Here is a 17,283-nt window from a genome sequence, read left to right as displayed (position 1 = left end):
TCCATTTGTACAGGCACATATAAAATACACTATTGTAACCCTGGTACATAGAGTTTACCCGATTCCTGAAATAAAAAAGGGTCCAGTGGTCAGTAAAGTGGTGGAGAGTATTTACAAGTATAGAAAATAATAGATATGTATATATTTCAAAAGAACAGCCACAAAGGAGGCCACAAATTGGACATCAAATTAAGTAAAGCAAGTTAAATAGTACCTCACTTGGAATAGACTACATTTTGCAATATGGTTTCACGTGCAATATTTTGTTATCTTATACTTTTTCTCAACATTGTGATATCACAGTGCAGGATCAATGGATTAATAAAATGCAATAGCTCCAGTTGCACACATTCACTGGAGGTCAATGGTAGCAGTGATTCCACCTGTCTAGCCAACTAAATTGTCTGAGCTTGAATTTAAATCTGATTTACCTCTGACATGATTATGATTACTGCTTGGGAAAAAAAGGACTGATTGAAAGGTCTTTTGACAGTCTCAGGCAGTACGCTCATCTTATTTTCCATGACCATGACTCAAACTTGACAGAAAAACAGGTAGGAGATTTACCACCCAAATTTACAACATCATATTGTGTTTCTTAGATAATTAATACAGGTTTCAGTGTATTTATGTTAAGGCTGCAACTAATGATTATTTTCATTATGGATTAATCTGCTGCTCATTTTCTTGATTTATTTAAAGCTGTCCATAAAATGTCAGAAAATGGTGAAAATCACTGTTTTCCCAGAGCCCAAGGTGACAGAGCTTCAAGTCGATTAATGCATTAGTTACCTTAACAGCTATTAAAAATGAATATTCAACTATTTTGATAATTGATTAATCATTTTTTACGAAAAAGATATTCAATTTTTCTGCATCTAGCTTCTCAAATGTGAATATTTTATGTCTTTTTAGTCTTCTATGACAGGTGTATCAATCTGTCTAATACGAGCCTCTACTCTCCTTAGCAGCTGCATGGCTTTATTATCTTGAGCAGGAGAGTAAAAACCTAAAGCCCCTTTCAAGGGGGGCGGGTCAGATGCTCAAGGCATGCTCTAACCAAATATCCCCGGTGCTGTCAGGTGCCTCAAGGCGGCCAATGCTGGACTTCAGATTAACCGGTTTGCCGCACCCAAGGCGATTTATTTTCCTAGGATGGCAAAATAATGACCCTTCCTACTCTGCCTCTGATTGGTTTCTCACTCACTAATCTCGTTCCTCCTGCCCAGAGCGATATCGCTCTGCTCCATAGACTGTAGCTCTGCTCCTGCCTGGTGCCTGCCCAGAGCGCTGCCTATCCAACCAACGGAAGCAATGAGTACTAGCCAATTAGAGACAGAGAAGGGCGGGTCTTGACTTCGCCATCCTAGGAAAAGAAATGACGCACCCAACTGGGCTGACGCTGGATGGGCGGAGCCACGCAGGGACGATAAACCCACTCTGAAGTCGCCCGGGTGGGGGATAAAAATAGTGAAAATCGCCGCCCCGCTTTCACCGACGACTGTTTATATCTCATCATTTCAACAAAGAGAGGGTAAGCTCCCAAATCATCGTTACAGTTTGCATTTTAGCAGCGGCGTCTGTCCGGTGCGACACGGTTCACATGTGTGAATATGTTTGTGCCTCAGTCGTCTCCTTGTGTTTGAGTCGTCTCCTGCTGTGGCGAGCTCTCCACTGTTTTGCTAATACGTCGCCTCTGGTTTGCAGAGAAGCACGTTTTCCTTATTGTTAAACGACGCATTTATGGGTTTTCAATGCGGTTTAATGCATTCACCTCTCGCCTGGACGCTTTCCTTGTGCAGAAGAACAACAGCTCAGGGTCACACTGTGTGGTTTCTTTTTTTTACCCCGACTATCGTTAGCCAGCTGGTCGAGCAGGCCTGTGTTTGCGTTATTTTGCATTTCACATGCGCACAGTTTTTACGGTAGCTCTTAAATGTGGGGTCTTGTACTGCTTCTTTTTTAGTTCTGCACCGGTGTTACACTGTATTTGGTGACCCATCAGATTGTGTGACCTACAGTAGTGGAAAAAGTACTCAGACAGATCATTAGGTTTAAGTAGCTTATCAATACCACAATGTAAAAATCCTGCATTCAAAGTCACATTGAAGTGAAAGTAAAGAGGTATTATCAGCCAAACTTACTGTAAGTACTAGAGTAAAAGTATCAGTTTTGCAGCAAATGTGGCAATGAGTGATCTATTAAAAAGCTGCTTATGCATTGACTCACCGGTATTAATGAAGGTTTAAAGCTGGGCGATATTGATCAAATATCACAATATTTTTCACCAAATATCTCAATATCGATATTACAGTAATATCGTAGTGGGGACTATTGGTGCTTTCATCAAATATTTGCTTAGTGAGATTTTTTATAGCTAATCATCAGAATTGTGGATATAACTGAGTGACTAATGGCAAATAATAACAAGGCTGCATTACATAACTATACTGTAATGCAGCTTTAAAAATAGTAAAAGGAAAACACTTATGCCATATCATGATATTATGATATTTAGGACTATATTTAGTCTCATATCAAGATATCAGTATAATACAGTAGTATATACTATATTGTCCAGCCCTAGTTTTACTCAAGTTTAGGATCTGAGTACTCCCACCAACACTGTGGGTCACAAAACCTGATAGGATGCCAAATGTGATAAAACGCCACATTTGTTTCTGGTCTTAGGACAGTTTGTGAGCTGTATCCAGTTGTTTGGTGAAGGAGCAGTGTCCTGTTTGTCATACTGCGCTAAGCCCTGCATAATAATAATAATGATGGTGATGATGATAATAACTGTGCAAATCACATTTCAATGGTAAGCACTTTTTGCACTTCACTAACCAATCTGTATTTTCACAGTATAACCGGAAACACCATGTCATACTGCATTAGATAAGAGTACTTTATTAAATTCCAAATTGTGTTGTTGAAGCAGCCAAGTCACATCAATCCTAAATAAAATGCATTAAGCAAAATGCAAATAAGAAACCAATATTTTAAACTAGACACCTCGATAAACCTTGAACCACAACTTGAATATAAATTATACTATGACTCTTTGCGTTGATAAAGCAAAAGCCAGAAACACAATAAAGATGATTTGTCAGTACACATACAATCATAAATTCATCTTTTAAGTCATTCATGAGAGAAATAATCATAGTTCAAGCTTCTCAAATGTAAGAATTTGCTGCTTTTCACCATTTTGTCAAGATTATAATCTTTTGGTTTTAGCTTGGACAGAAGAAGTGATATCACCGTAGGCCCAGGGAACTTAAAATGGCTGTTTTTCACCATTTTTTCCACTAAACATAAATAAGAAATAATTGACAGTTTAAGCAGTGATGACAATAACTGTGAGATGCAGCTGTAATTGTCCCACTCTACTAAGAGCATCAGAAAGAAGATAGAGAGGTGATAAAGCTCAGTGAGTTTGTGTCGTATGGTGTAAGTTTTTTAACTGTTTTGTTTTTGTTTTGCTCTTTTTGGGTCTAAACTGGACAACACAACCACTAATCTGCCGTGTCTGTCTCCTACCTAAAGTACAGCCTGAAGCCCCTTCCCCCACGTACTGTTATGTGGATTAGCAAAGCCAAACTGTCAAGATAGATGTTCTGTGTGTTGAAGGACGGTAACTCCCTGGATTTGGTCATTCTGTGAGAATGAGTGAAACTCTCTAAGGACTGAGCTGAGCTCTGTCCGTCTGACTCCATGTTGCCATCCTCGACACACACACACACACACACAACACCGATACGACACACACGCATACACACACACACTCTAGATACAGAGCTCTGTGTTTGTTTTACTCCCACTCCCCACGCCCACACCCTTGACTGCAGTGCAGCTGAAAATGTGTTCCTCATTTCAAGTCCACTCTCTCAATTTCAATCTTTCTTCCTTCCTCCCCATATGTGATCACTTAGCAGGGGTTTGGGAGGCTTTTTTTTTTTTCATAGTTAGAGATGTGAAAATGGTCATTCTTGAACTTTCATTCACATCACAGAGATCAGAAAAGATCATATTAATGCACAGTATGTTATGGTCTAGTATTTTTTCCAGCAAAATGCTATACAGGATGTACACTCGACTGTACAGACCAGAGTGACACTGTGGAAACATGAACAGGGAGGGGTGTGTTGTTTCAGAGAGCAATCTCCCGCCTCTCTGTCCCATAAGACATGCGACACCCAGATAAACCCGAGCCACTGTCCTCACTCACTAACACAACGTAACATCTCGCCTGGCCTCTGCAGTCAGTGACAGATAATATGTTTCCTGTGCATACAGTAGTCCCATTGATGGTGAAGCTGTTAGAAAAGGGGGAGCCGAGGAGCTAATTTTGTTGTCTCGCCAATGAAACCCAGAGTTGATGTTATTTTCTGATGCAGCGATGATATGGAAAAATATACATTTCTTTCAGTTTGTGTCCTTGTTCTTTGATGTAATAGCCTCTGGACTCTTTCTGAGGATTGTCTCTGAGCGTTAGCATCAGTTAACTAAGCACAAATACCTAAATGCAACACTATATAATTACGCAGTGGATAATGGATTGAGACTAAATGTAATGCAATATAGTGAGTGCGTGGGTGATAAAGTGATGTCCAAGCTGGCGTAATGATGAAGGCACCGCCTGGCTTTAAAGAGGAAACGAACACTCATACACTGATATCGAACAGTTAAATAAATCTAAATAATTAAGATGTTAAATACAAGGTGAAATGATGCGCTTTGGTTGCTTTCAGTTGTGCACAGCTTTGCTATAAGCTAATAAGGTCTGATAGAAGTGCCTCACGTATTGAAGGTGAAATTTTAAGGGCTTTCTAATGTAATTACATCAGCTTTTATGCTGGCGGCTCTTTCTTCCTCTGCTATAGTGTTTCCTCCTCTCATTTCATCATCAGTCCAACAGAACATGTGCCAATACATTTTGAAATTGGTTTGCCAGTTGCTCCTTTTTTTTTGCCTTTAGGGTAAGCTAAGAGAGGACAGATACCATGCCTGCTACAAACTCTAGTAGGATAATGAGTATTGCTATTGTATTGCTAATTAAGGTCTGCTATTTGATTGAATATGTGCTCAAATATGAGAAGGAGTCAAATAATTTAGGTCAAGATTTTTACATGTTAGAGTTTGGAAAAGAATTTAGGATATTACATTTAATGCTAGACACTGAGAATGTTAGTGACATAAATAATGTTGCTACAAGACCTAATTTTCTTGCCTTCTTTCCTTAATTGATGAGGTTCTGTTTGAGTAGCAGTGAGGTCAGTGAATCTGACATGTATGTGTTTTGCAGTCCACTCTTTTTTTAAACAGTGTTTTTACATTAAGTGGTTCATGTTGTAGCTTCTCTGTGTGGGGCAGTTACTGTCTGGTGAACAGGACCATACTTAGGGCAGTGCTAAAGTGACACTTAATACATTCCTAGCAGTCACAGTGGTCTGAAGCCTACATGCGCGCGCACACACACACACACACACACACACACACACACACACACACACTAAATAACAGTTGCTCGTGGATTCTTCGTCCCCAGAAATGAAAGGCATCCAGCTTAGAGATATAACGAGCCATGTGTGAGTGCCTCTCTTTTGAATGTCTAAAAACAGCTTGAAGCGCAAACTGTACACACACACACACACACACACACACACACACACACACACACACACATACACACACACACACACACACACACACACACATACACATACATTAAACTGTTACGGTTTTTTACACACACATAATGATCTTTTCACTGGCGATTACTTGATTGTCATATTTTTGGAACAAATTAAATGGATCTTTTACAGACTGCTTTCCGTTTGGTGAGAGCTTAGTCATGCTGAAAAGATGTTTTTAGTGCAAACTTCCGTCATCTCAAAAGAGAGATGATAAAAAATCTCCACTGGAGATGCTTTGTTTGTTTTTTGTTTTAGTTTTAGAGTTTACAAGGAGCCAAGCACTGAGGGAGAGCAGAAAGCCTCTTCATATAGTATACTTTAGAATACTTTTGATTTGATTGTATCTGTCATTGCCTCTCTGAAGGCTGGAAACATCTGTGTTGAGTGGTGTCACAGAGAGTTCAGGTCATCAGTTCGACTCTCAGTTCCTTGTTTTTAATGCAACAGCATCCTGCTCATTTTCCTTTTGAGGTGTACCGCCGGACGTTGTGCTGGTAGACTCCCAGATCATGAGTTTAAGAAGATTTGGACACAGTAAACACAAAACCTGCTAAACATCAGGATTTTAGCCATGTCAATGTGTGCATTTAGTTCAAAGCGTTGTGTATACAGTGGGGAGAACAAGTATTTGATACACTGCTGATTTTGCAGGTTTTCCCACTTACAAAGCATGCAGAGGTCTGTCATTTTAATCATAGTACACTTCAACTGTGAGAGATGGAATCTAAAACAAAATCCAGAAAATTACATTGTATGACTTTTAATAATTAATTTGCATTTTATTGCATGACATAAGTATTTGATCACCTACCAACCAGTAAGAATTCTGGCTCTCACAGTTTTTCTTTAAGAAGCCCTCTGGTTCTCAACTCATTACTTGTATTAACTGCACCTGTTTGAACATGTTACCTGTATAAAAGACACCTGTCCACACATTCAATCAAACAGACCCCAGATTTTCTTTTTCTCTGGTAGATATACAGGACTGTTATCAGCTGCTGTTTCTTTTGATTACCTCTGAAGCATTTGTAGGATTAAATATTCTGGACTCTCTAATTTCTTTAATATTTCACAGCTAAGCAGGTGTCATACACTGTATGACTGTGATTCTCGATTCATCATCACACCATTTTCTTGTTGCTAAGAGACAAGAAAACCCTTGGACACATACATTACAAGGGTTTTCCACATCCGCGAAAGGAGCCACCGACATTTAATGTGCATACGCTGTTACATGTTCCGCTTGTCAGTAGCCATTGGCTTTTCACTGCTGTGGTTCTTCCTAGCAGGCCTGAAGATAAGAGGTTAAAAGAGTTGATGTTGTCAAAGATAACAGAGAGTCTGACTCCAGCTGTACCTAAGCTAGCCTATGGCAGTTTTCTCTGCTTGTTTAAATTTCCCATTTTTCTGACTGGTTTCCTCAGCAGGCTGGTTTAACTCTGTCATTGTGTCTCCAGGATTTAGTCAAAGAAAACTTAAAATTCCCTTGAAGTTGCCTTAATCTGCGATCTTTTCATGGCCACTGGTTATCCCACAGTTGGATTTGTTTGAAAAGGGATTTTTTTTATATATTTCAAACATAACATGTTTTTCTTGCAGCTTTGGAGAAGCTGTACCCTTTAAGCCTCTTTTGATACTCTTTGCAGAGCACTGAGTGCTGGTTGGGACAGACGGTACAGTACCAAGGCCAGACACTGACAGTCAGGTTGATGTATGAGCTGCAGCTTCAGACACACCCATGGTTGCACTTAGAGGAAAGTGTACTTTCCAATACACATTGTCCACAGGGTGTGGTTAAGCGCATGGATTGGCTTTAGGGGGATGCACCATCACAAGATGTAACCACTTCACGTCACCACATTGTGTTTGAACATGAAGCCTCATTCCGACTCTCTTTAAAGAACATTAACACATTCTTTTGTCCTGATTTGTACCAACTGTGGCAGCAAGTCCATCCTTCATTGATACAAAATGACAGGTGCTTCTGATGCACAGTGACATTTCTGGAGTGGAGTTTTCTGTTGAAATCTTGATACAGAACTGAAGTGCATTTATATACATTTAAAACATCTAAGTTTCTCAGCACATAAGAGTCATTGGCTTGTGATTATAACTAGGTTACATACTTTATACAAGACTGTTAAAGCTCTAGCATTATTGTATTTAGTTAATTAGTTGTGTGCTACTTAAATATTAAAGATTTGATTTCAACTTGACTTGAAAATGTGCCATTTTTAATTCAGTAGATATTTTATGAGTAGAGATGCACATTCCCTTCCACGCTGCTTTCACTGAATAAGATGCTGAGTTACTGAGATGTTTTGAAGCTAATGTGAGACGTGTAACACATTAGTTTGAAGGTGTGCGCCTTGTGACACTGACTGGCTTGCTGTGTGATGTTGGCCTACAGCTGTTCTTACATAACAGTAATCTCTAAAGACTGTCCCGTGTTTCCATGGTAATGTGTTTGGTTTCCATAGCAATTGCACTCTTAACAGGAGTGGAGGCTCACTGAGCCCCTGCACCTACATTTCTGAGGAGAAATGAGAAATATGGGGTCTGGCGAGGCGGGGGCGCAGAGAAAACACATCCTACATCTACAGCCAGTGTTATTGCTACATTGTCTAAAAGAAATAAGCAATCCTGTGATTTGATGGGTTTATAGATGCACTAGAGATGTGCATGCAGGATTGGTATGAAGTATTGCACAGCTGAAGTGATTTGAGTTAAGATTTGTGGCAGAGAAAATAGAAGCAGGAAATTAATTTACTTAAACAAATTCTCTCTGACAGTAGGATTTAACTCTTTTTATTAGTAGGGTAATATTTCTCACCATGATCTGTATTTCCTTTAGCTTCCCTTAGCTTTACTTTACTCCATCATCCAGTTGATAACACTGACACAGAGAGAATATTTGTAGGCTACAGAGGCGATATATCATCTGGTTTCCTCCTCTGCTCTCCTGCTGCTCTCCCTTTTTCTTTCTCCTTCATGCAGTTTTAGAGATCCTTCAACCGATACTTCTGGTTCATTCAGTCTAAGGTTGCAGATGTTGGCAGATCTTATATTAGGGTGCACTGCAGTGTTGGACACTGTCTGGACCAATAGCAGACTGCAGACAATCGAAAGGATCCTGTTACGTAATGGCTCCATTAATTCCTGCAGTGCTTCAGCACACAGAGATGGGCCAGTGTGACCGAGCAAGATTTGCATTAAAATCAAACTTTCATCGTTTTTAAGAGCTTAAATAAAATCCTGTGCTCTTGATGAAACTTAATAGGTCAGTAGTCGTCTTTTTTTTTTAAAGTTATTTTTCAAGCAGCAACAGCAGCCATAGTATGAATCCCCAAAAAATGTCTCATCCTGGTAGACACAGGGCTTTTCAACAACTAAACATTGATGTGTAGCTGCCTGGTTCTTTAAATGGATGCTATCGGCTATAATTAATCCCATGAATAGACACACAGGCTAAAATTATTTGCTTCTTCATTGGATGGTTATAGGTCAAACAACAATTACATACAATAAAAAAAAAATTGAAAAACTGGGATTATACTGTGATAAAAGATAAAATACCAGCTTTATCAAACTTTGTGATGAGTGCTCTGTGGCATTGTGAGGTTTAATTTCTATCAGGTTTGGAGACGTTAGTGGACATGCTGACAACTTTGTATATAAGTATATGCTCCACTCCAAGCAGAAAAGGTCAGTAGAAAGGACTGCATGGATGTTAAACTCTCAGGGCTTTGTCCTTGATTTGATTTGTCGCCCCCCCCCCCCCCCCCCCCGTTGTCCCGTTGTCCCGTTGTCAGCAGGCATGTTGGTTTGTCTCGTTGCCACTAGCGATAAACACCAACATGAGAAAATCAGACCAAAGAGAATCCGACTGTGTCGAAGAGCATTAAGACCATCTTTATGTAAACCAGGCTGACACAAGTCTGTCTGAAAGAGCTGCAGACACTGTAGCGTTGTGGCGTTGTCATTTAGCGTCTCTATTTGTTTGATGTCTCAGTTTTGTGAAGTGTGTCTTCGGTTTGATGTACATTTGAAGTGGTTCAACAGGCAGGTTCTGATGTTCATCTCATGTTTGTTGCTGAATTTCCAGCATCAAAACTGATTTTGAACATATTTATTTTACTGTCGAAGTGATTCAGCTGTATTAATAGCATGACAGAGACTAAGACACATTCTTTTCTGCCTAATGAGTGTTTTTGGCAGCAGAGTTAATTGCTTCTTCTGTCAATAAGTGATGTCCTAATCACATGAGCGCCACAGACCCTACTGAGTTTAGAGAGAGAATAGTGTTCACTTTCCTCTTGTATTAGTTCTTTTCTTTTTGAGATGGTATTGATGATTGATTAAAGGAAAACAGCAAAGAGGAAACACGAAAGACAAAAATATGAAATGATTTGGTTTTAAATTAGGTGTGAATGTTAGAAAGATGAAGAGGTCAACCCCAAAAACCTCCTCACTGGATGCATTTCAGTTTCATTCATTGTTTTTGCCTTAAGTATTTGTATCAATAATGGTAGGATTAGTGAGTGATGTTAATGAACTAACAATGTTGAGAATGCAGAAATTAGGCCAGAAATCAACTTAACATTTGTTTTTATGTATAATTATTTTACATTCTTTATAATTGATGTAATTTATCATATATGTATAATTTAAAAAAAAAGGCTAAATCCAAACAAAACTCAAAACAAGAGAACCAATATACACACATATTCTCTGTGGAAAAAGTCATTAAAAGTGTTACAGTTCTCTGCCTTTTGTAGGGCAGTAATCTACAGTGTACAGTGTTTTGTTGTGATCATTTAAATTCTCTTCATGTAATGTTTTAATGAGTTGAAAATGGACCAAACCGTAGTCAGGTTGAAATTAGCCAAACAGCATGAAAACACAAAAACCTTGATTGAAGCAGGTGACCTGAGATTAGTGAGAATGATGGGTTTGATGTTGTGTAAAACCTCAGAACGCCAATAAAAGTGGACAGAAACAGAGAGAGGGTCTGTCAGTGCTCAGTGTGATACTGGAGGCTTTGGGTTTGGCCTGTGGTTGTCATGGTACTTTTGGCTGAACATTTGTATTGATGCAGACTAATGGGTTGCATCAGTTTCTGCCAGGGCACCCCCACATTACCCATGCATGCTTACACACACGCACACACGCACACATACACACACACATACACACACACACTTCTCTACCCTTGTAAGTCTGTCTGTGTCCTTCAAAGCCAGAGCTTGAGTCGTCTGAGCTGAGACAGACAGGCGGAGGCTATTATCCCCACATACACCCAGCTAGCTGGATGGAGGTGGATGTATTGGAAACCTGTGTCTCTCTTCTCTTTTATGTCTTGAAATCTCCTCCCTCTTGTTGTCAATTACTTTCTTTTTGGGGGAGCTTGTATACAGTATACAAAAATAATCATGTCCACAATGCATTAGAAATTCCAGAGAGATAATTAAAGACTTCTTGGTAAAGTTTATTCCCATCTAATCTAAAGTTGATGTAATTTTTTTTTTTTTTTTTTTTTTGCTAAATGGTGAAGAGATTTCTGGCTGCTCTTCCAGTTTTTGTTTGACTCCCGTCTAGCTGATTCTTGACAGTAGAGCGGTGTTATGATGCCAGGAAACACATTGTGAAAATCAATTAAAACCACTCCGAGCTGGGAAGAGGAGTCACATGGTCGTTACTGGAAGTGGGGGGAGATTGTGATTGGCCTTTCAGGTCTAATGACAGGCGATGTTCATTTCCTCATTTACCCGGAGAAACTTTCTATGTCCCTGTTGTTGGCATCTCATACTCATTCTCACTCTCATTTCTTTCTCCTCACATTTAATAAACAAACCATTCATAATTTCACTAAGATTAAAACACACAGTACAAGTTGACTTACTGTATATCAGTATGTGGAATGCTTTATATAATTTTGATTTTAGCAAGATTTCTTTAAACTGATACCAAGTTGTCTGTCTAGACCCCATCACATTTATATTTGACCTTACAAATGGTCAATCTGCGTCTAGAGCCAGGTAAAATAGCTTTATCCTTTTTCAGGCCATCTGTACGTGAGCTCATAGATGGTGACATGTCATACAACAAACACACATTATGGCACTGAATTCAACATAGACATTTCTATTGTGTCAACCACCTGATGAATGCTGCCTCAATTAGGAATTAGGGTATTGGGGAATTGCATTAGCTTTCTGTTAGCTATTATTGGCCACTTTCTAGGAATATAAAATGCTTACATATGCTACTTCCCTCTACAGGAGGCCAGCCCAGGATGAACGGCGATTCAGGTGCCGGAGTGGTGACGGCTCCCCCTCCCACCACAGCCCCCCATAAGGAGCGGTACTTCGACCGGGTGGATGAGAGCAGCCCGGAGTACCAGAGGGAGAGAAACATGGCTCCCGACCTACGGCAGGACTTCAACATGATGGAGCAGAGGAAAAGGGTCTCCATGATACTACAGAGCCCGGTTAGTGGAACCAAATGCAAACATAAATCACAAATACATGTCTAGATTTACTGGTACATGCAACAACATTAACTGACTAAATACTGTGGTCACGGTTGATAAATGCACACGACCACAGCAGGCATTTTAAAACATGAATAGACTCTGTTAGTGTAAAGTCAGCAGCCTTCTCAATATCACATGATGGATCCAGTTTATTCCCCATAAACAGCGTGTCTGTGACTGGCTGAATGGAACACTGTTTTAAAGGCTTATTGTATGTATGAAAAGCACTGATGTATTCAAGTCCTGAAAATGAGCCCAGAATGGTGCTTATGAGAGATGTCAAGCTGTTCCTTTTTTCTATGACTTCTCAGAGTCTCAACCTTTTTATATATTCTTCAACCATACTTAACATTTCTCCAAAATCCACCCAAATATACCAAATTTTCTTTTCAGATTTTCAAAAAACATAAAAATGAACATTGAATAAACTCAGTGAATGCATCATAACGGTGTTTGGTGCAGTTCAGACTTTTCAAATGAATATTCACCAACAAATTAAACAGTGCATTTAAGTGTTTGGTGAATCTAAAATAAAATTCTGCAAAATTCTGCATAAAATATGCAAAAACAACACGTTTGTTAAAAGCCTAAACATAATGTCAGGATATTTGATTCCATAGTGTTGCTTTAATTTCAACCACTCATCTTAATCTGAAGCCAGTCTACTCTGTTTGTCTTAGTGTCTCTCCCAGTTTTCTTTTTACATCATCATGCCTCTGTGTGTTTTCGTCTCTCGTCTTCGTGTCCGGCAGGCATTCTGTGACGAGCTGGAGACAATGATCCAGGATCAGCTGAAGAAGGGGAAGACGCCTACAAGCCTGTTGGCTCTGCAGCAGATCGCTGACTTTATGACCACCAGCATGCCTTCAATGTATCCTGCTGCACCACAAGGAGGCATGGCAGCGCTCAACATGAGTAAGCAGAGAAGTGAATGATGTTTGTGTGTGTGTGTGACTTTTTGACCCCAGTCCTGCTATGTCTCCGTTCATAATGACTAACACACACTGCACGCTAGAATTCTTGACAAAGAGTCCAGTAAGATATCAGTAAACAGAATCCATCTAATAGTTAGCATCTGTACTGGTGATTCTGGGTGTACTGGGTCTTTTGTCTGTATAGAGCTATATATTTTATCCTTTTTTACTCTTTTTTAATGTCCTTTTTTCCTCAGCATTAACCACATCAGCCTCGTCACTGTAAGCAAACACTATCTGACTCCATCTTTACCTTTCAGGTTTGGGTATGGTGACTCCAGTCAATGACTTGCGTGGCTCAGACTCTATCTCATATGATAAGGGGGAGAAGCTGCTTCGCTGCAAGCTGGCTGCTTTCTATCGCCTCACTGACTTGTTCGGCTGGTCCCAGCTTATCTACAATCATCTCACAGTAAGATGAACTTGGTTGTTACCACAGATCATGTGGAGTGACTATCAGCTTTAAAAAATGCTTTTGTTCTAGCCAACATTTAAGAATACATGTTATTTTCTATGTTAACAGTATCATCTAATGTGACTGTTATCTGGTTCATTAGGTCAGGGTGAACTCAGACCAGGAGCGCTTCCTTATTGTCCCTTTTGGGCTGCTGTACAGTGAAGTCACTGCGTCCAGTCTGGTGAGAATCAATGCTGATCTCTGTTTATATTGCATATCTTTTATTTTTGTTTTTTTCTTACTTTGTTTTTAGAAAATCATGTTCCTTTATTTCTCTTTAGATCCATTAGTTCATGTCTTATATAATAAATACAGAGAAATCAGTGACAAATATGTACTGCGTGTAGACTGATTTGAGTTAAGGCATCTTCGCTGCCCTACAGGTGAAGATAAACCTTCAAGGCGAGGTAGTAGACCGGGGAAGCACCAACCTCGGGGTCAACCAGGCCGGCTTCACTCTACACTCTGCTATCTACTCTGCAAGGCCTGATGTCAAGTGTATTGTGCATGTACACACACCCGCGGGTGCTGCGGTAAGAGATAGTGCACACATTGTAATTATATCCCACGCAAACAGAGAATTTCACACATACATTAAGTCATATGTTGTGTTTATTTTGTTTTTGTTTTTTTTCTTCAGGTGTCAGCCATGAAATGCGGCCTGCTGCCCATCTCCCCTGAGGCTCTGTCTCTGGGTAAGGTGGCCTACCATGACTACCATGGTATACTTGTGGATGAGGAAGAAACCGCCATCATACAGAGGAGCCTGGGGCCTACCAGCAAGGTAACGTGTTTGTGTGTGTGTGTGTGTGTGTGTGTGAGTGTGTGTGAAGAACTGGAGCAACAACAGATGGTTTTCTGTGCGTGGTTGTACTTGCCTAGTTTTTATTTCTCCTGTGCTCCAGGTGCTCATCCTGAGGAATCATGGTTTGGTGTCTGTGGGTGAAACTGTGGAGGAAGCTTTTTATTACATCCACAACCTGGTCACTGCCTGTGAGATTCAGGTAGGATACACTGAGATCAGTAAAAGGATATTGGCTCTCAAATGTCAGTTTCCAATAATAACTAGCAACAGGAAGTTTATTTATGTAAAACATTCATTTGGATTGTAACTTTGCTATCACTGTGGTTTGAGTTTGTCGTTTGTTTTTGTGATATTTGGCATCATATGTTTGTCTGCATTTTTCATAACAATTGTCTTTGTCTTTTGTCTCTCCTCTTCTTTATCTATGTTCATATTTCTTCATGTACATGTCTGTTTTGTTGTGTGTTTATGTATGTCCTCATGTCCACATTTTATTTCCTCCTGTACTCTGGATCCGTCTATGGTTTGTCTGTCTATATCCCCTTACATTTGTGCCAGGTGCGAACACTGGCCAGCGCTGGAGGGCCAGATTATCTGGTGTTTCTGGACCCGGAGAAATACAAGTCTCGCCCACGGGTCCCTGAGCCAGCCGGAGACGGGTCCTCTACGTACCCCAAGTGGCAAGTCGGGGAGCAGGAGTTTGAGGCTCTCATGAGAATGCTCGACAACTTGGTAACTACAAAGAAAAGGGGAAAACTTTAAATGTTTGCTGCAGCACAGAGCTGTGGGAAGTTCTGAGAGTATATTATTACCTCTCTTGTTTGATGACATCCACAATAAATCTAAAATCTTTACAGACTGTAGCAGTAAAAGAAAAAGTGTATTTAATTGAGCAAATGTGTGTTTTATTGCTTAACACTTTTAATAAGAAAATGTATAGTCTCACTTTAAACGTTGATAAATAGTTACTGTATTAATAATCGACTATGTCCTGCTGTTCTATCTTCCTGTCTCTGTGTCTTCCAGGGCTACAGGACGGGCTATCCTTACCGCTGCCCGGCCCTGCGAGACAAAGCTAAAAAGTACAGTGACGTGGAGAGCGCTCCCTCCGCCCACGGTGGTTACTCCTACGGGGAGGACAGTGACTCAGGTGCTCGCTCCCCGCTGAAACACAGCTTCCAGCGCGGCCAGCGTGACAAGACCCGCTGGCTAAATGCCGGCGGCCGGCCCGACGAGCCTTACGAGGACGGGCCCGACGGCAGCAGCCCCAAGTCGAAGCCTAAGGTGTGGACGAACATAACACACGATCACGTCAAACCCTTGCTGCAGTCTCTCTCGTCCGGTGTCTGCGTGCCAAGCTGTATAACCAACTGCTTGGTCTGTGCCTACCTTATTGTTCATAGTATAGATTTTACAGCTACCTTGTTGGTGGAAATGGGTAGGTGGTCGGCATCTTGAGGTTCTGGGGACAGTGGGGGGGGTAAAAGTCTGTTTTTATTTTTTAGGGGTTCAAAAGGGAAGTTAATATAATCCTGCTTTTCACTACTTTTTCTTCACCACAGAGCCTTATTTTTTAGCTTTCTCACTGTAATTTTAGATGTCCTATTAACCCACCCCTCCGATGCAGTTACCTCTGCTCTGTTAATTACTTCGTAGCTTCACTGGGTGTCATTTTTTCCTTCTAGTCTCTTAACACTTCATGATGCCAGGCCAGCTGCCCACAGCATGCCCCACTGCATGTGTAGTAGTGAAATGCATTGTTGGTGTTGATGTTTTTCCCAGAGGAGCGAGCAGCAGGGGTGTGGCATGAGTCCTCAAATGGGCAGGTAAATGTGGCGAGACGACAACGGTGATGTTTGCTGCTAACCACACTGTTGCTCATCGCCCCGTAATAATACGCTTATGGTTTTATTAGCTAGCTTACTTCGTCACTTAAAGACGAGTCAGTGGGAAAATAAAGCAAGTATAGTGAGATTTGAGGCTATATTAACATAAATGTCACTAGTATTTGCTTTGTGGGTTGCTCACAAAGCTTCTTTATACATCTAACACATTGCTTGCATAAATGAGGGAGGTGGCATGTCTCTAATTATGAAAATGTAATTTCCAGAATAATGCCAGATATATTGTAGACCTATTAAAAGAAGAACAAAGTAAAACAGAAATCTTTAGTATGAAAGTATGAGAGTGATGCAGCCTGCTTTTTATGATTTTTATTTTCCACAAATACCTGCAACTGATCCCAGTTGTACATTTCCCCTTTTGTTTATATTGTCTTGGTTTTCCTCTGAAAATGGTTTTGAACACCTCAAGGTGTACGCCTGCATGAGTTGATTTGTTAAAAGCAAAAAAAAGACAAAAAAAACAATAGAATTGAACAAATTTGATCTGACCTTTTGAATCAATTATCTCCTGTTGGGAAAGTAGGAAATGTTGTGTTGTGAGACTCTTTCTCAGTGAGTATATCGTGTTTACATGTTCATCTCATACTCAACCAACCCGACCCAGCTACCTCCATCAAGAAACCCTTCCTCATCTAGCCCCTGGTTTGGCAGCTAACCAGCCAAGCTCAAAGCAAATACAGGAATGAAGTCATGAGCTTATGCTTTCCGCAGTGAATTACATGCTTAGTTTAAAAAAAAAAAAAAAAAAAAAAAAAGATTTAGAAAAGAAGTTTGCATGAAAGCTGGAGATTTGATTTCTATACTCACCCGCTGCTCATTCAGTTTGGTGCAAGAAATGGGTTCCTTCAGTCATGCTGAGCATTACCAGGTTTACAAAAACAACGTGCTTGTGAAAAAGAGATGGGGTTT

At 40.2% G+C, this 17,283-nt stretch overlaps 1 protein-coding gene across 2 annotated transcripts in view; it reads left to right on the top strand.

Annotated features, from left to right (window-relative positions):
* Window positions 1-1,406: 1,406 nt before the first annotated feature.
* The window catches only part of add1 (adducin 1 (alpha)), a 28,395-nt gene continuing 12,518 nt past the window's right edge, over window positions 1,407-17,283 (top strand). For both annotated transcript variants that reach the window (XM_053339656.1, XM_053339655.1), the window contains exons 1-10: window positions 1,407-1,534; window positions 11,981-12,189; window positions 12,987-13,149; window positions 13,469-13,620; window positions 13,766-13,846; window positions 14,049-14,198; window positions 14,306-14,449; window positions 14,571-14,669; window positions 15,029-15,202; window positions 15,497-15,754. In XM_053339656.1, the coding sequence (XP_053195631.1) occupies window positions 11,995-12,189; window positions 12,987-13,149; window positions 13,469-13,620; window positions 13,766-13,846; window positions 14,049-14,198; window positions 14,306-14,449; window positions 14,571-14,669; window positions 15,029-15,202; window positions 15,497-15,754 (1,416 nt within the window). In that variant the 5' untranslated portion in view covers window positions 1,407-1,534; window positions 11,981-11,994. The remainder of the gene's footprint in view (window positions 1,535-11,980; window positions 12,190-12,986; window positions 13,150-13,468; window positions 13,621-13,765; window positions 13,847-14,048; window positions 14,199-14,305; window positions 14,450-14,570; window positions 14,670-15,028; window positions 15,203-15,496; window positions 15,755-17,283) is intronic.

Source organism: Scomber japonicus, chromosome 19 (genome assembly GCF_027409825.1).
Source record: "Scomber japonicus isolate fScoJap1 chromosome 19, fScoJap1.pri, whole genome shotgun sequence".
Taxonomy (NCBI): Eukaryota; Metazoa; Chordata; class Actinopteri; order Scombriformes; family Scombridae; genus Scomber; species Scomber japonicus.
This window is presented reverse-complemented; position numbering and strand designations above follow the sequence as displayed.